This window comes from Apis laboriosa, unplaced genomic scaffold (genome assembly GCF_014066325.1).
Source record: "Apis laboriosa isolate Shangri-la unplaced genomic scaffold, ASM1406632v1 scaffold4_cov146, whole genome shotgun sequence".
Taxonomy (NCBI): Eukaryota; Metazoa; Arthropoda; class Insecta; order Hymenoptera; family Apidae; genus Apis; species Apis laboriosa.
Window position 1 is genome coordinate 3,295,231 of NW_025223501.1, and position 20,135 is coordinate 3,315,365.

The 20,135-nt window shown below is 34.6% G+C and overlaps 1 protein-coding gene across 1 annotated transcript in view; it reads left to right on the forward strand.

Moving 5' to 3' along the window:
• The first annotated feature begins 453 nt into the window (after window positions 1-453).
• Window positions 454-20,135, forward strand: part of LOC122717306 (muscle LIM protein Mlp84B) — a 20,408-nt gene continuing 726 nt past the window's right edge. The window contains exons 1-9 of the mRNA XM_043941254.1: window positions 454-611; window positions 2,677-2,802; window positions 4,558-4,720; window positions 8,807-8,933; window positions 14,421-14,517; window positions 16,018-16,102; window positions 17,479-17,775; window positions 18,572-18,892; window positions 19,231-20,135. The exon at window positions 19,231-20,135 is cut by the window's right edge and continues 726 nt beyond it. Of these exons, the coding sequence (XP_043797189.1) occupies window positions 2,688-2,802; window positions 4,558-4,720; window positions 8,807-8,933; window positions 14,421-14,517; window positions 16,018-16,102; window positions 17,479-17,775; window positions 18,572-18,892; window positions 19,231-19,507 (1,482 nt within the window). The 5' untranslated portion in view covers window positions 454-611; window positions 2,677-2,687 and the 3' untranslated portion in view covers window positions 19,508-20,135. The remainder of the gene's footprint in view (window positions 612-2,676; window positions 2,803-4,557; window positions 4,721-8,806; window positions 8,934-14,420; window positions 14,518-16,017; window positions 16,103-17,478; window positions 17,776-18,571; window positions 18,893-19,230) is intronic.

Genomic DNA, 20,135 nt, shown 5'->3' on the forward strand with positions numbered 1-20,135 from the left:
TATAATAATTTAAAATAACGAATATAATAAACGTGATTTCTCGAATAAAATTTCGATCATCCTCGATTCCATTGAAATTTATTGGCTCGAGGTAGTGGCTCGGCTGTTAATATTCGGCCCGATATTTCCAACGACCCGAAAAATCACGAAAAATCCGGCGACGAACGAACGAAAAGGTGGGAGAGTGTCAAATCAAAATATCCAAGTACGTGTTATACCTCCAAATTTTGGAAAATTCTCTCACAATTATTCCCCCGCTTATTATATTGTCCATTCAGTTGTCACCAAGAAGAAGATCCCATCGAGTTAACGAGCGGCCGTTTCGGTATCCTGAAGTATAGTGTAACACCCCCGCTAGTAGAGAGATGGAAGGCGGCTAGTACTCCCTCTGCCACCGCTACGTTGTCGTCAACAGGACTGACGTTCCGTTGCACACGTGCCGTGTGCAAACGGCTGGCTATGACTAGGACGGCCACGACGCGAGAACAGCCATTCGAATCCAGTATTAGTGCGGTGTAGAGAGTGCTTCTCGGTGTTTTTTCATCTTCACGCCTGCCTTCCTTCCCGAGGTTTACCGATTTTCCATTCGTGACTTCGACCGATACCCGGTGGTGAGTAATAGTACAAGCACATCAGTGTTCCGCGGCCAACCGGAGATTGGACGAACTACCGCCGCTCTCCTCGACTGCTTTTTCACGCTTCTCCACGTGTCGAGGGGAGAAAGAGAGAAAAAAGTGACTTCCACGTCGATCGTAATCGAATCATCGCTTTTGGTGCGATTTGGGAATTCAAACGGTAGCAAGTGAACCTCTCTATTTTCTTTGGAGAACTCGTGAGGACTAATCTAATCTAAACGAGGTTATATATTGTTTCTCGTTAATTCCATTGATCGCGTATATCTCGTAAATTGATCTTCGTAATTTCGAGGTTAGAAGTCGGAGTTGGAAGATTTTGAAGTGAAACAGGGAACGGATGGATTAATTTTGTCCCTCGAAATATAATAATTTTCAGAGGTTGGTGGATGAGATTTTAAGAGACGAGCTTGGTCGTGGTGGAGGGCCACATTTAGTCAGAGGCGTGTTGCAGAATAGAGTTACGCGGCCTCAGTTAAAACACGCGTGGTGGGTTCACTGAAACGCGATGAAATTTGAGATCGTTTGGATCTAGAATGTGGCAACGGCGCTTCTCGGCCTGTTATGATGTAACGAACAACCGCATTTATCGTCTTCGCTTATGACTCGTTAAAACACTCTAAAAGTTAATTATCGATCAAGCAAAAGGAATCAATAATAAACTCGTGAAAAAAAAAATATTTCTTCTAATTATTAATTTTTTTTGCCAAAACATCGGTTCATCATTTTCTAATTCAAATATTCTATACCGAATTCAATAGAAGAAAAGATTCAAATCACAAATCGATTAATTAAAAAATTAATTTTATCGAGTTAGAGAAAGAGATATATAGGGAAGAAAAATTACTTGCACAATGGGTGAAATAAAGTATAGGTTAGAAAGAAGCGAATGGGTGCGAAGGTAGGGGTAATGGCTACCGCGTTGTGGAGAATCTAGCACCTTCCCTAATACGGCCTCGCGATCCGGCTTGCGTCTGCACGGATATAGAATCCTCCATCTCTCTTTCTGCTCTCTCGTAGTCTCTCTAGCATTTCTACTAATACCGTGGTCACTATACTTGCCACTAGACCCGCTTCCAAAAGTCCAAACTTCGATTTCTTACCAACCTCGTCTCTCAACTTTGCCTCTGATATTACCCTATGATATTTAATAGGGATTTATAACGTTACGTTGCACTGGTGTTGTTTACTTCCAGATTATATTAAGCCACGTGGTTGGAAATTTTAAATTTAAGGTTTTCAAAGTTCTTTTAATATTTCATCCTTCATCGATGATGAACGACGCCTTAAAATTTCATGCCTTCTTAATATCTATGAGGATAATTTCTATTCTGGGGTCATCTTATTATCATCTCATTACCGCTAATAATAAAAATTCCCTATGAATAATTATTAATGAGGTTCTAGGGGAATTGCAATTTTTATGATTATCTTTCTACGGAGTTTTTTGTTGCCGTTAATAATAAAAATTTTCTATGAATAATAATAATTGAAGTTCTAGGGGAATTTTTATGATTATCCTTCTACGGTACTTTTTGGTTTCATTTCTATGAAAAATTGGGATTTATTTTATTTATAATGACATCATTGCACTTTGATGTTGTGATGTAATTGTGTGCGATAGAAACAACGTATTCTTTAGTTTTGTTTTTTTCTTTATTCTTTTTGGTCATTGAACACAAACTTTAAGATTCAAATTGTTCCATTGTTAAAAATAGACTTCGTCCATCGGTAGTAGGGCGGAGACTGGAACTGTTTACGTTCCTCGTGCAAGATTAGGTAATTGGAGGTTGAGTTATTCACTGTTTACGTATCGTAAAGTTTGTTAAAATATCGAAACTTTTACTTAAATTTCGTTCCACTAGAAAGAGAAGAATTTAAAGGCATCATTTTATCTTCGCTTTTCCTTCTAATTGAATATTTTATTTTATTTTTTTTTCCATTTAAATTTAATAAAAATCCAGAAACATGATTAATATTTCGAAATTTTATATCGATTTAGAAACTAATCGAGCATTTTTCTTCTTTTTTTTTTTTTTTTCAGTAACAGACAAAATGCCTTTTAAACCAGTAGAACATCCCAAGTGTCCCAAATGCGGCAAATCCGTGTACGCTGCAGAAGAACGTGTTGCTGGAGGACTCAAATGGCACAAGATGTGCTTCAAGTGTGGTAAGCGTTCGTCTCAAATATTAAATATTATCCTAGAAACATGTGCCTCGTGTTTTTATCTTGTAATTCAATAATCAAACAAACTTCGATAAACATGCTACCTCAAACATTCTCAAACTATACTTTTATCAGATATGAATCGAAAATTTTTTTTTAATTAAATTATAGAATTCTTTCGTCTCAAAAAAAAAAAAAAAACATAAATATTTTTATTTCGATAGAATGATTAAAAGCAGGCAACTATCGAAAGATCATCGAGCTCGTACGTAAAATTTTCTTAAGAAAATTATCTTTTCGAAAATTAAACGATCGATACTCGAATATGATTTGAACGATGAATCTTAATTGATTCACAAGATTTGTCAGAGATCTCGGCATCCCCCATTGCGCAAAAAACACCATCAGCCGTTTTTAAATTTAGCCATCCCTATAAATAAGTTTTATGCCAGTCCCGGATGGTTTGTCTTGGCCTTAATTAGTTTTGTATGCTAGCCAGAAATCAAATAGAACCACCCAACGTTAAGTCGAGGGTGCAACGACCCGCGCGAACTCGCCGGCAAAAATCCGTACTTCGTGATCCTACTTGAAATAGGAACTCCATTGAATATTCATCCGCGGTTTTGAGCGGAAATATGCTGCATCGAAAATTAACGCGGATGTTATACTTTATTCACGAATATTCCTCGAATATTTTTTTTTTTTTTTTTTTGGTCTCTCTTTTAAAAAAGAGCAATAAGATACTTTCAATGGATTCATGTTGTACGATTTTGTGTCGTCGTTCACACGAGTATATAGTATATATGTAAATCAACCCTTAAGAGCTTGAAAAGTTTTTAATCATTAAAATATTATTATTTAATTTTATCTTATATTATATTGTGAAAGATGATGGATTTCGATTTTGAGCAATATATTTTTGAATATTTGATTATTAATTATATGAAATGATCGATCAAGAATGAGTTCTCTGATTATGTGGACAGAGAATAATAATTCGATTGGAATGAATTGGAAGAATTCTTTTTTTTTTTTTTTTAATAAATTAATTTGAAATAAATTAGAAGAAAGGAAGAATCGAACAAATATTTTTCTATTTTAAATGACGTAACAAATTGTGAACACGTGTTTGTGCGAATTTCATAAGATTTTGATAAATTTAACTCTCAACTAGAATTAGTTATGTAATATGTAAAGTGCAGCCGGTCGAGAAAGTAGGTGAAGCATTCTCTCTTCGTATAATTGTATTAATTCATTTACCAGCCTCTACCTGTCAAGTTCTAATCTAATAAGGAATATTACCGCTGACAGAAATGTAAACCAGACTTAAGGGAACATTCGTTCTTAGATTGGAAGATTGATTTCCTTCCCGAATCTCGAACAATTTTTACATCCACAAATTAATTTAGCGCACATTTCTTCTCAACCTCTCGTTTGATCTCATCGTGTTTTCTTTTCATTCGTTAACAAATTTCACAATTTTGAAAAAAAAAAAAAATAATCATTCCATTAATGATCGTTGATTTCGATTCAGTGCCGAGGAAATTTTCTTTTTTTTTTTTTTTTTTTCTCTAAAATTTTCACTGATCTCGCATGATAGAAACTCGTAGTTGTAAAAATTGAACGAAATCAAAATCAGTATTAACGATCGTCCAGTTTTAATGGCAAGAGACGAATTAAAAAAATCCAAAGAAAGGGAAGCCTAGCGGAAGGACGGCGGAATAGGCGGAATAGCCAAACTATTCCTGTGTGTTCCAGGTCTGTGCGGCAAATTACTCGACTCGACAAACTGCACCGAGCACGAGGGTGAGCTTTTTTGCAAAGTGTGCCATGGACGCAAGTTCGGTCCTAAGGGATACGGCTTCGGTGGAGGCGCTGGTTGCCTGTCCATGGATCAGGGCGAACATTTGAAGAGTAGCGAGTGAGTGCACCTGCCCGTCGTCTCCCTCCCCTTCTCTACCCCCACCCCCACCTCCTATTCCTCAACCTAAAAAAAAAAAAAAAAAAAAAAAAAAAAATATATATATGTTTCTCCCCTCAGTCGTTTATGTATATGATCATCATTTATAAGAAACCATACAATACGTGCTGTTAATTAAANAAAAAAAAAAAAAAAAAAAAAAAAAATCACAAAAACTGTATGAAAATCGACCGACCAACAACCAACCAACATCGACCAAGCCCAATGATTCGACAGCAATTGCTCCTCCTCTCGATACGATAAATCGTATCAGAAAGAACGAATTGGAAGACACGCGAACACACTTAAAGGCAGCCTACTAAGAAACCCAAGGACGGAGAGCATGCGTCTGCGTACATGTGCATTACAGCATCACGACTGTGTAAAATTATCGTGTTCCCTTTTAGGACTTTATTTTCTTTCTCTCTCCCCTATTATTTATAAATTTTCATTTACTTCTTTTTTTTTTCTTTTCTTTTTATATGCCATTCAGCATTTCTCTGATTTCAATCCTCCTCGTTTCGTTTCTCTCTGTCTCTTTTTCTCTCTCTCTCTCTTTTTTTTTTTTTTGGTTTCGTTAATTTTTAGTCAGTTTTTTTTTCTCTTTTTGTAATCCCTCTTTCGATTGATCCGATCCCTGATCCCTTTTCCCCTAATGCCCCTTATGTGATCCTTTCGTCGTCCATCGGCACCGACTACGATGATAGTGATGATGATGATGATGGTGATTGCGATGCTATGACGACGACGACGACGACGACGACGACGACGACGTTATAATCATCGATTAATTAACTGTGTTTTAATCTAGTCGACTTCTCTCTCTTTTGTCACGTTTAACTACTACCCACGTTTTTTCTGGTTTTCTCTCTTATCTTCTCACCCGTTTTCTTTTTATTGTCTATATATATATGTGTGTATATATATATATACTTTCTTTTCTTTTTTCCGTTCTCTTTGTTTTTTAGATTTATTTTACTTTTTCGTTCTCTCTCTTTTTTTTCTTTTTCCTTTTATTTGTCTTCCGTTTTGTTCTTTCTCTTGTTTTTTTTTCACTTTTGCCCTTTTGTGAAACGACTGGATTAAGAGCGGTCGTTTTCGTATATATATATATACAGTTACACATTATTATATATATATATATATATACTCTTTCTCGTTTCTTTTATGCGATTATTACATTACGTTACGCTAGTTTATAGAATCATTTGTACCATCTGTAATAAGTGCCATTAAAAGACTTTAAAAAGGGAAAGAAAAAAAAAAAAAAAAAAAAAAAAAACAGAAGAATCTGGTCTTCTTCATTGACACAACTGCTTCGCGATTATTTTCCGAGAGCATAGACGGTCGGACAAAAATGTTCTTGTAAATATTGTTGGATAAATAATTCTTTTCGTCTCGAAAAATAATTACTATGGTACAGATGAGAGGGGAAAAATAATTGTGTCCAATTTATATGCCGGTTATATCATCACGTGATTCACAAAAAGAAAGACGTTTTTGACCCACTGTACATGCCCATATACACACCTTAACTTAACTTAAATATGTACTTATATATATATATGTAAGATAGATATTTAATATCTTAGCGGAAAAGCGTTCAAAATTTTCACCTGGCCTCGACGACAAATGGAGAACAATGAACCGGTTGGCAACGAACCGGTTCAAGGACGAATACGTGCGAATTCCAAGCCAGGCCGTTTAATTTCTTTTTTCTTTTTTTCTTTTTTTTTTTTTTTCTAACGTTTTTAGCGAAGAACCAACCTCTTCTCTCAACCCCAAATTTTTGAGTCCCTCCCCCCCCCCCTCTCCCCTCCTCAATCTTCTTTTCTTAATCTTCTTCTCTCTAAAGAAAGAAACGAAAGAAAGTACAACAACACGAGAAATAATAATAATAATAAAAAAAAAAAAAAAAAAAAAAAAAGCAAACAAACGAGCAACTGAAAAAGCCAAGCAAAAGAAAACAAAAAAATATCGAAAAAGAGCAAAAAAACACCCTACTACACCCCCCGCCAGCCCCGCCGAGTGCGAGCCAACCGGAGGCCCATGATTGAACAATATATGTTGTCGCTTTATCACATCGAGCCTGCGCTCGAAAAATCCTCGTGATAAAGGGAACTAGCGAGTAACAAAAGAAAAAAATGGTGAGCACCGAGTCAGATTCCGCCTCTCTCTCTCTCTATATCTATATTTCTCTTCTTGACTCTCTCTGCCTTTTCTCTTCTACCGCCTCACACATTGAGAAACCAACCGCTTTTATATATATATTTCTTTTTTTTTTTTTTTTTTTTTTAGTCACTTTTTCTCTTCTTCTTAATTTTATTTTCCGTATTATTTTTTATTTTCCAAATATATATATATAAATTCTGTCAAATCTCGCGGGCGATTTATCGATATACGCAACACACTTGCACGGCCTCTCTCTCTCTCTCTCTCTCTCTAGTAGTCTTTACTTTCTTTATTCATTTTTTTCTCTCTCTCTCTCTCTCTCGAGACACACAATAACTCCGTAACCCTTGCTAACACGTTTAACTCAATGGGTGCTTCTGTTTAGACAACAGCGATTTTTACACACACGCAACATACAATATACATACAACATTGCTCGCTTCCAGACACACGTGTAGGGGTGCTGTACCGTAGATAAAACGCTTTTTCGGTTTCCTCCTACCTACCTATTGTTTATTTATCTTTGAACGTTTTTTTTTTCTCTCTCTCTGTTTCAAATTCGAACTCTTTCTTAAAATTTCAATTTTCAATCGATCCCTCTTCTATTATTTGCTTTCCCATTTTTTTCATGGTTTCCCCTCCTTTCTTTGTTTTCTTTCTTTCTTTTCTTTCTTTCTTTCTTTCTTTCTTTCTTTCTTTCTTTCGTTCTTTCTTGTGCCTCTTGCTCTGTCCTCACTCGTTTCTTTTATTTTTTCTGAATAAAACGTATTTATTTATTATTTATATTTGATTTCTTGTTATCACACGATCCGCTTCTTGGCTCTCCTCTCGGGGCTCGGCGGAAGCCACTTGCGTGGTCGCAAAAGGGAAACGGGATACTAACCGATTAACTAACATGTGCCTAACACTCTCTAACCGCCCGGGTTGTTATTCTTTCGTCTGGTTTCTGGTAATTATCATTTTTTTTTAGTATTACATTTAGAGTTTTCGTTTTCGTTTCGTCGATCCGTGGACGACGGAAACTCGCCACGCGTTTCGAAACCTCTCGAAACCATTTTCGATGTATACGAAAATTATTTCAACTTTCAGCGCTCGTGGAGTTCCAGTGGAGTTTCTGTCGTTTCACCGATCGATCCCTCCCTCTTCTGTTTTGCAGTGGTGTTTTCTTGTACTGTCTGCTTCTGTTTCTGGTGGTTCTCCACCTCCTGGTATTCCAACGCCCCTGATCAATATCCCCCACCCCTTTCTCTCTCTCTCTCTCTCTTTCTTTCATCGAGCAACCTTTCAACGAGAAAAAAAAAAGGAAATTCGAGATTATTAATTCTCATCTCTCCCTTATTATGACGAATTAACGTTTTCGCAGCCGAATTTTATTATCTCATTTGCAACTGGTTGAAAGTAAAGTTTACTTGGTAATTGAAATTCCAAAAAATTATATAGATTCTGTTTTAATTATTACTCGATCGAGTTTACAACTTTATTTATTCTATTTTTATCGATATTTTACCATTCATACCTCGTTCAATTGATAATAAATGTGCAATTTTTTCAATCCAATTTTATGCCAAGTTCGAATAAAAAAAAAAAAAAAATTCAACAACAGCTGCAAATCGAGTAACTTCTAAATCGGATTCTATTTCTTTAATCCTTTGATTTTAATGAATTCCTCGCCGCTTTGATTATTTTAATATCACGAAAAAAAAAAAAGGGTGAAAGAAAACAGAATCGGCTGTGAAAGAAGTTAATTCCAAATATGTGAGAATTTGAGTGGAATTCTTGTGGGGCGTTGGCACGCCAATTGGGAATCACAGCTTTTTTTCATCACTATAAACGGGTGAAGTGACGATCTGATGTCTACAAGGGGCACGTTTTTAGGGAACTCGCGAGAGGATCGAACGCCATTCTGGAACCAAGAGCCATCGCGAAGGCGCCAGAAGGAGAGGGTTGTCCTCGATGCGGAGGATACGTGTACGCTGCCGAACAGATGCTGGCCAGAGGAAGGGTGAGTTTCCCTTAAAATTGCTCGTCCCTTTCGCTCAACGAGACACCTCTATCGTTCCTTGGTACCGCGACTCGTCGAGAAATAGAAAAGAGAATTTTTTATTATTCGAAAATTTTATCGATCTTAAAGTTTAGTTCGTTTCAGTTTGGTCAAATTTCCCCGATCTATATTTATAATTATTGGACGATCGATAATAAGATCGAGTGGTGACGCTCAATGATCGATGACCAGTCGTATATGAAATTATTCTATTTCAAAATCATTTTGAAAATTTGACTTGTGAAATTATATAGAGATTTGCACATAATTCAAAAGGTTTTTTTTTGTCGTTCGAATTTCTAATAATATAATTAATCAATTAATTATTTCGATAGTTTTGTATCGATTTAATTGATTTCATTTTCGCAAATTTTGAAAATTTGACTTGCAAAATTATATAAAGAAATGAAATCATGTATATTTATATACATATATATAGTTCAAAAAGTTTTCTTTGACGTTCAAATTTTTAGTTAATGAATCAATTAATTACTTCGATAGCTTAATATTGATTTAATTGATTTAATTTTAAAACATTTTGAAAATTTTATTTGCAAAATTAGAGAAATGAAATTAAATATATTTTTTGAAAATGATTTACTTATAGTTCAAAAAGTTTTCTTTGACGTCGAAATTTTTATTTAATGAATCAATTAATTACTTCGATAGTTTAGTATCGATTTAATTGATTTCATTTTCGCAAATTTTGAAAATTTGACTTGCAAAATTATATAAAGAAATGAAATCATGTATATTTATACATAATTCAAAAAGTTTTCTTTGACGTTCAAATTTTTACTTAATGAATCAATTAATTACTTCGATAGCTTAATATTGATTTAATTGATTTAATTTTAAAACATTTTGAAAATTTTATTTGCAAAATTAGAGAAATGAAATTAAATATATTTTTTGAAAATGATTTACTTATAGTTCAAAAAGTTTTTTTTGACGTCGAAATTTTTATTTAATGAATCAATTAATTACTTCGATAGTTTAGTATCGATTTAATTGATTTCATTTTCGCAAATTTTGAAAATTTGACTTGCAAAATTATATAAAGAAATGAAATCATGTATATTTATATACATATATATAGTTCAAAAAGTTTTCTTTGACGTTCAAATTTTTAGTTAATGAATCAATTAATTACTTCGATAGCTTAATATTGATTTAATTGATTTAATTTTAAAACATTTTGAAAATTTTATTTGCAAAATTAGAGAAATGAAATTAAATATATTTTTTGAAAATGATTTATTTATAGTTCAAAAAGTTTTCTTTGACGTCGAAATTTTTATTTAATGAATCAATTAATTACTTCGATAGTTTAGTATCGATTTAATTGATTTCATTTTCGCAAATTTTGAAAATTTGCAAATTATATAAAGAAATGAAATCAAATATATTTATACGTACAGTTCAAAAAGTTTTCTTTGACGTTCAAATTTTTAATGAATCAATTAATTACTTCGATAGCTTAATATTGATTTAATTGATTTAATTTTAAAAAATTTTGAAAACATTTTGAAAATTTTATTTGCAAAATTAGAGAAATGAAATTAAATATATTTTTTGAAAATGATTTACATACAATTCAAAAAGTTTTCTTTGACGTCGAAATTTTTATTTAATGAATCAATTAATTACTTCAATAATATCGATTTAATTGATTTCATTTTCGCAAATTTTGAAAATTTGACTTGCAAAATTATATAAAGAAATGAAATCATGTATATTTATATATATACATATAGTTCAAAAAGTTTTCTTTGACGTTCAAATTTTTAATGAATCAATTAATTACTTCGATAGCCTAGTATCAATTTTCGCAAATTTTGTGGCTTACACTGATTAGCTTCTGGATCTTTCATACGCGTAAAATTTTCATTTACGAAAAATAGAAAATGTGTAATTGGAATCTCTATTTCAAACCACGTGTGTCGTAAAAATGCATTTTCAATATATCAATAATGAGAAAGGCGATTTTAATATCTCTCTACGATCTTACTGTATTCCTCTCTCATCGACATTGCCCGATAGGGTAATCCTCGAGGACAAATATTATATCACCGATGGAAGGAACTGATGGAAGAAGAGCGACGAGTATTTTTAGCGCGCGCTTTATTTTTATTCGAGCAGTCCAATACCAAGTGATCCAAATCCAAGAGGGGAGTTGTAAACAGAGAAATTTCGTGAAATTCGAAATTCCAAATTATTAATCGAACTCAGCCCGTTTCAAATTTTGTCGACAAAGATTAATCGTTGGCCAATCTTACCCCCTCTCCCTTTAACCATTCTTAAGAAGCGTGTTAAGATTCGTTTCGAAACAAAGTGGAATTATCTTGTCTAGAGAAAGCGGAAAGAAAGAAAGAAGGAAAAAAAGAAATAAAAAAGGAAATGAAGTAATGAAGAATGCTCAAGGGTAGGCTGTGCTGTTATTCGATTCTAAAATTGACTGGATCGCCACTGGTTGACACGGTGCCAAATACTCGCGAATCGTGATGCGCCTCCGTAATCTTCTTCTTCGTCTGACGAAACGCGTAATTTCATAACAATGAGGGAAAAAATAAGAAGAGAGAGAGAGAGAGAGAGAGAGAAGACGGGGGATGAGTCGACGCTGGCCAACGCTTGTTGCCGTTGGTGACGGCCCAAGAGCTTTTCCTGTCTTCGTCAGGTTTGGCAGATCACCAACTGGCCATCCCCGATGCGTTCGAGGTTGGAAAATAACTTGGAGCAAGCGATACGGACACCGAATAGACACTTAATCGCCCCTTTTAGGCCACTGTCAATCCTCTCTTCTATAGCTTTGAATATGGTGTGAATTTAGAAAGATTCTTATTTTTGTATCATTTAGATCATATTTGGGTCAATTTTCCTTTCTAAAATATTGAATATAGTATGAATTTAGAAAGATTCTTAATCTAAATATTTTTGATTGCCAAATTTTTTTTGTTTCTTATTTTTATATTATTTAGACTACATTTGGGTGAATTCTCTCTTCTACAGCTTTGAATATGGTGTGAATTTAGAAAGATTCTTATTTTTGTATCATTTAGACCATATTTTGGTCAATTTTCCCTTCTACAGCTTTGAATATGGTGTGAATTTAGAAAGATTCTTATTTTAGTATCATTTAGACCATATTTGGGTCAATCTTTTCTTCTAAAGCATTGAATATAATATGAATTTAGAAAAATTCTTAATTTAAATATTTCTGATTACCAAATTTTTTTGTTTCTTATTTTTGTATCATTAGACCAGACATTTGAGTCAATTCTCTCTTCTCCAGCTTTGAATATAGTGTGAATTTAGAAATATTCTTATTTTTGTATCATTTAGATCATATTTTGGTCAATTTTCCCTTCTACAGCTTTGAATATGGTGTGAATTTAGAAAGATTCTTATTTTAGTATCATTTAGATCATATTTGGGTCAATTTTCCTTTCTAAAATATTGAATATAGTATGAATTTAGAAAGATTCTTAATCTAAATATTTCTGATTGCCAAATTTTTTTTGTTTCTTATTTTTATATTATTTAGACTACATTTGGGTGAATTCTCTCTTCTACAGCTTTGAATATGGTGTGAATTTAGAAAGATTCTTATTTTTGTATCATTTAGACCATATTTGGGTTAATCTTCTCTTCTAAAGCTTTGAATATAATATGAATTTAGAAAAATTCTTAATTTAAATATTTCTGATTACCAAATTTTTTTGTTTCTTATTTTTGTATCATTAGACCAAACATTTGGGTCAATTCTCTCTTCTACAGCTTTGAATATGGTGTGAATTTAGAAAGATTCTTATTTTTAGACTACATTTAGATCACATTTGGGTTAATTTCCTCCTCTACAGTTTTGAATATGGTGTGAATTTAGAAAGATTCTTAATTTAAATATTTTTGAAACGCGATTGCCAAATTTTATGTTTTTTATTTTCGTATCATTTAATATGGTGTCGTTTAGGAAGATTCTTAATTTAAACATTTTTGAAACGCGATTGCCAAATTTTTTGTTTGTTTTTTTTACCATTTAACATAGTATCGTTTAGAAAGATTCTTAATTTAAATATTTTTGAAACGCGATTGCCAAATTTTTTGTTTATTTTTTTTTTTTGTATCATTTAATATGATATCGTTTAGAAAGATTCTTGATCTAAATATTTTTGAAACGCGATTGCCAAATTTCTTGTTTTGCGTCTACAATTATAATTTGTACGAAGGAAAAATTATAGTAATAGTAAGTAGCATAAAATTGATACAAATTGTGTGAATAGAATATATTCTCTTACACGAACATCCTCATCTATCTTGAAATTTTACTCGTTTGATTAATCTTGTAATTAGAACCTCGAGCTTCTGTCGTCGAGGATAAAATTTCAGCTCGGAAGAAAGCTCGTCCTCCTCCCCCTAGTCTGGCGTATAACATATGATTATAACACGATTGCCAAATTGGAGACGCACCAAAATTCAACTACAAGTTAGCCTCTCGATTAACAACAAATTACCAATTCTCTCTTCAATTTTATTCCGAACCGATTATTAAATTTAAACTTGAGAGACACCTGTGTCGCGGTACCAAGGTTTCAAGGTTTCTTTCTTTCTTTTTTTTTCTTTTTTTTTTTTTTTTCTTCTTTTTTAATAAATATCGATCATAGCGAGAAGATATATACGATCGATTGCGGGACATCATCATGGTTATTCCTACTTCTTGTGATTAGGCTTACCATAAGCAATGCTACAAGTGCAAAACCTGTCATCGGTCTCTGGACTCGACGCTTCATTGCGATGGTCCTGATCGCGAGATATATTGTCGAGGTATCTTTTGCAATCCAACAAAACTCTATTGCTCGTCTCTCTTTCTTTTTTTTTTTTTTTTTCTTTTCCTCTCTCTCGATCATCATCCACCATACGTGTCTATTCTAAATTAATTTCTTGTCATCCTCTTGTCCATGGTCATCCTTTTGTAGTGTACTCCTTCTTAGTTATTATTCCTTACGTTAGTTAGTTAGTTAGTTAGTTAGTTAGTTCAGAGATCCGTGGTAAACACATTGGCGCAAAGTGTTCCGTAAATTGTCACACGATACAAATCTAGTTAGATTCTAGATTCTTTCTTCACTTAGATTTGTCTAGAGAGAAGAACGAAAGATACCATCTTAGATACCTTTTAGACGATGATTTTCTTCCTTATTGTTGTATCTGTTCTCCTCGACTCACAAATGACCAAGTTCTATTACCTAGTGTCTACTCGGGAGACATTTATTTGAAAAGAAAGTAAGAGCGAGCAGAACAAATCCAATTTGGAAATCTGATTTGGAAAGAGAGGAGAAATCGTAAGGGAAGAATGGAAAAATTGGGAATAACTATGAGTAATAGAACGTGAGAATCGGAACGCGGTTCCTCTCGGTGACTAACCACCACTGTGTCCCTTTGTGTCCCACGTAGCAATGGCACAAGGAATGCTTTAAATGTGCCAACTGCTCCAAGAGATTAGACTCGGTCAACTGCTGCGAAGGTCCTGATAAGGACATCTATTGCAAAGGTGAGGATATTACATCAGACCAGAGATACGAAATACTGTGGATACGTTCTACGACGCTCTCTATCTAGTTTAAACTCTACGCCTTTTTCAGAATTCTCTCGTGTTAAAATCAGAAAAGAAAAATTAAATCGATAGATATCTCTCCTTTTCAGAATTCTCTCGTGTTAAAATCAGAAAAAAGAAAATTAAAAAATCGATAGATATCTATACTTTTCAGTCCTTTTCAAAATTCTTTCGTGTTAAAATCAGAAAAGAAAAATCAAAAAATTGATATATATACTTTTCAGTCCCTTTCAAAATTCTTTCGTATTAAAATCAGAAAAGAAAAATCAAAAAATTGATATCTATACTTCTCAGTCCCTTTCAGAATTCTCTTTAAAATCAGAAAAAAAAAATCGATAGATATTTATATCTTCACCTTTTTCAGAATTCTCTTGTGTTAAAATCAGAAAAAAAAAAAAATCAAAAAATCGATAGATATCTATATTTCTCAGTCCCTTTCAAAATTCTCTCGTTAAAATCGATAGATATCTTTATGTCCTTTTCAGAATTCTCTCGTATTAAAATCAGAAAAAAGAAAATTAAAAAATCGATAGATATCTATACTTTTCAGTCCTTTTCAAAATTCTTTCGTGTTAAAATCAGAAAAGAAAAATCAAAAAATTGATATTTATACTTCTCAGTCCCTTTCAGAATTCTCTCATCTTAAAATCAGAAAAGAAAAATCAAAAAATCGATAGATGTCTATACTTCTCAGTCCTTTTCAAAATTCTTTCGTATTAAAATCAGAAAAAAAAAATCAAAAAATCGATAGATATCTCTCCTTTTCAGAATTCGTGATAAAATCAGAAAAGAAAAATCAAAAAATCGATAGATATCTATATCTCTCCGCCCTTTTCAAAATTCTCTCTCGTTAAAATCAGAAAAGAAAAATCAAAAAATTGATATCTATACTTTTCAGTTCCTTTCAGAATTTTCTCGTGTTAAAATCAGAAAAGAAAAATCAAAAAATTGATATCTATACTTCTCAGTCCCTTTCAAAATTCTCTCGTGTTAAAATCAGAAAAAAAAAATCAAAAAATTGATATCTATACTTCTCAGTCCCTTTCAGAATTCTCTCGTGTTAAAATCAGAAAAAAAAAAAATATCGATAGATATCTGTATCTCTTCACCTTTTTCAGAATTCTCTTGTGTTAAAATCAGAAAAGAAAAATCAAAAAATCGATAGATATCTCTCCTTTTCAGAATTCCTGATAAAATCAGAAAAGAAAAATCAAAAAATCGATAGATATCTATATCTCTCCACCCTTTTCAAAATTCTCTCTCGTTAAAATCAAAAAAGAAAAAAATCGAAAAATCGATCGATTTTTAAATAAATCGTGATGAAAAAAAGGGAAAAAAGTAGAACGTATCCAAGTATAGGATATATCCCTGGGAACGTGAACGTAGGCAACTAGGTTGAAGAACAGAGCAGATACCTTTAACCAATGTTCTCCGCAGTATGCTACGGAAAGAAATTCGGACCGAAGGGTTATGGGTACGGCCAGGGTGGTGGCGCCCTACAAAGCGACTGCTACGCTAATGGGTGGGTTTTCAGAGCCGAGACTGAGACGGGAACACGCGAGATATATCCCGCCTCTCGGCTTCTACACTCTCACTATATACGATGCGCTTGTCTGCTTAACAGCTTGCTATCCGAAGAAATTCGGTCCGCGAGGTATTGGCCACGCTGGGGTTATGTGGATCGGGCTGCAGTGCGATATTGAGGACGAGGGGTACGCGTCCCCTTAGTTATGCTACTATTCGCCACTATTCTCTCTATGTGTGTTGTGTGCGTGCGCGTGTTTGTGTCCGTTTGTGTCCATCCAAATTGATTTTCTCAGGGAGCTCTCCCAATCTCTTCCAATTAATTCTCAAACGTAGTTTTCCAATGGAAAAGATATACACATGTTGCAAAATATCGAATAATTGTTGGAGGAATAACAACGCACTGTTCGATGGCGTTTCGAGATCCATCCGCTGTTGCGTTAAATTAATATCATTGGGGAAATTTTACAAATTGACAGGATTAAGTTCTCTTGCATTTATGAAAAGAAAAAAAAAAAAATTTTTAAAATCGTTCGATACATAATTCGATGAAATTATATCGTGGAAATCGTCGATATCGTGAAATGAAATTTAAAATTGGATGGAATAATTGTTTTTTTTTTTTTTTCCTTTTTTTTATCGAAATTCGAAACACAGAGTTGTTCCAAAGGGGGGAGAGTTCAGGATTCATTTATCGCTCAAGTTGAAGAAATCAGATTTTCGCGAGAATGAAAGAAAAGAACGAACGCACGCGTCTTCGTGGCGTATAATATAAATCGACGCTTTAACGCTTTGCGCTATTACTCACCTTCGTTAGTTATCTTATTTTTTGAGTCTGACTAAACCGTTTCTGATTGTAACTGACACTAATTCTTAAAGAGCCATAATAACAACTTCTCTCGCCCACCTCTAATTTAGTATCGTGCACTAAAAGCATGCACCTTTTCGCGTAATACAGTAGTTGATTTTACTACAAACAAAAAAAAAATATATATATACATATAAAATCTCCTTTAAGCAAATCTCGTGCTCGACGATATTGATCAAATTCAATTCTCGATGGACGCTTTACATCGGCAACTCTGAATTTTAATCGCCGATCAATATCGACCGATTCCACTTTGCATGGAGTTGTTTTATCGTGATCCCCGAGAAACTTCGAACCACCAGTCGCTCGAACGGGAATAAATTTGAATTCCATCGAATCCATATCTCTCTTGATGAAAGAAAAGAAAAAAAGAAAAATAATAATTCATTAAAAAAATTTTAAATTTTAACATTTTAAATTTATTCGTTCACTCGAGCGACTCGATGGTGTCGACAAATAAATTTCTTCTTCGGATCAAGGGAATTGTGAATTTTTCTGAATCGTAGCGAGGCAGCTCCTCGTACAACCGTGATCGACACCGCCATAATCAAAGCCCCGCCCGGCAAAGGTTGTCCACGTTGCGGCGGCGTCGTGTTCGCCGCCGAACAGGTGCTCGCGAAGGGCCGCGAATGGCACAGAAAATGCTACAAGTGTCACGACTGCAGCAAAACGCTCGACTCGATCATCGCCTGCGACGGGCCCGACAAAGACGTCTACTGTAAGACCTGCTACGGAAAGAAATGGGGACCGCACGGATACGGATTCGCATGTGGTTCGGGATTCTTACAAACCGATGGTCTAACGTGAGTAGATCCTCTTCTCCCCTCCGTGCAAGCTGCGACATTCTTCCAGGAAAAACTAATTCTTCAAAGATATGTGTATTCGAGTCTCTTGGTCCATTATATCTTTGAAGAAGCCTCGTTTGAGCTCGTTATAGAAAGTAATTTCGTTCTTTTTCACGACAATGCATGACATTGTTTCACGCGATCACGAACAATCGAATTCGACAAATACGATTTCTCGAGTTGTTTATTCGTCGGTTCATTTCGATCGATGCCTTTATTTTGTCTTTGTCAACTTCGATTTCAATTTTTACACTGGCACACCGTTGATACACTTTCTTTTCCATAGACTTCGCGTAACTTTTTTGAACTTGCCTGAACAGCATTCTTACCTTTTCGGTAATAAAAAAATGAAATATGCCGAAAATCTTTTAATCTCGCATCTTTATCACGCGCGAAAAACAAAACAATTGCACGGAATCGAACGAATTTTTCTTATAGATAAACCGTGTGAAATGCCGACTCTCGAATAATAACAACGGTTTAGAGTGAAGTTGGCTGGATAAACAGTGTGCAACACTAGCGACACTCGTGTGAAAAAACGGAATTACTTTCGGAACCAATATATCCAATATATTTTTCCAATCGTTTCTTCTATAATTATATATTCATCGATTGATAAACTCTAAAAAACTAACTCCTCGAGAATCGAAATAGCAATTCGACGGATCTTTCCTTAATTCATTCGAATTATATAATTAATCCATTTGAAATTTTTCGAATCGATTTTTGAAAGAGAAAATTATTTCCGTTTCAGGGAGGAAGAGATTTCGGCTAATCGACCATATTACAATCCCGATACGACGGCAATCAAGGCGCCAGCCGGTCAAGGTTGCCCTCGTTGCGGTGGCATGGTATTCGCCGCCGAACAACAGCTTGCCAAGGGGACTATGTGGCACAAGAAATGCTTCAACTGCGCCGAGTGCCATCGACCTCTCGACTCTATGCTGGCCTGCGATGGACCCGACAAGGAGATTCACTGCCGATCGTGCTACAGCAAGCTTTTCGGACCCAAAGGATTCGGATTCGGACATACCCCCACCCTCGTTTCAACCGATGGGGATCACGCTCCCTCCTAGTAAGTTTTTATTATACCTTATTGGCTCCCACACTCCACTTTTCCATTTCGTGTTTTGAACTCTAACGATTCTCCAAGAGAATCCAGACATTTTGATTTGAAATTAAATTTCGAAATTTAAATCTCGCCGAGATTATTGGACCCTCTCTTAGAATCTACCTTTCTTTTCCACGCAAAATTAAAAATTTCTCATCTTCCTTTCGCAAGATTATTATTTTCCTAGATTAAAATTTTGGTTTGGAGAATGAATTAAAAAAAAAAAGAAAGAATGTCAATCATGATAATTCAACTTCCCCTCTTCTATTTTCCACTCACATGTTCGAATCGATTTTTTTCAGCATCGATGCAAAGCCTCAGGTCGGGCAGAAGCGGAGCGACGGGCACGGGTGCGCGCGTTGCGGCTACTCCGTGTACGCTGCCGAGCAGATGATCTCGAAGAATCGCGTGTGGCACAAGCGTTGCTTCAGCTGCGCCGAGTGCCACCGCTCGTTAGACTCGACGAATCTGAACGACGGCCCAGACGGAGACATTTATTGTCGCGGATGTTACAACCGGAATTTCGGGCCGAAGGGGGTGGGCTTCGGCATGGGCGCGGGCACCCTGACGATGGCCTAACTTGTTCAGAAATATATTCAACACCAGCTCGAACCAGTCTCGTATATATATATATATATACATATATATATATACATATATATATATATATATAAATATAAATATACACATAAATATAATTATATCCAATATATATACGTGCGAATAAACGATCGCGGATAATAATATAATCACTCGCTCGCAACGCTTAATAAATTCATTGTGGATCTTCTCTATTGCGGTTTCCTTCGTTTATTCGTATGTATAGAAATATGTATATGTATAGACGCCTGACTCCTCGAACTAACTTTTCGCGAAAAAGTTTCACGCTGCTCCGAAAACTCCGAAAACCAAAGAGAAAAGAAAAGAAAAGAAAAGAAAAGAAAAGGAAGAAAAAAAGCAAAGAGAAAAAAAAGTCAAAGAATTTCTTTCTTTCGTTTCAACGACGTTTTTAATCGCTTAAATATATATATATATATATATATATAAAATTCGACTCGATCTTCTTCGACGAAGAACCACGCGCGATGATTTTGCATCCGTCGATGATTTTGTCTCCTCGATGATGCGGCGCACGAAACGACCACGCGATTACACAATCGATTAATCGAACTGTGAACGAGCAAGCTTTTATTACTTTTGTATAAGG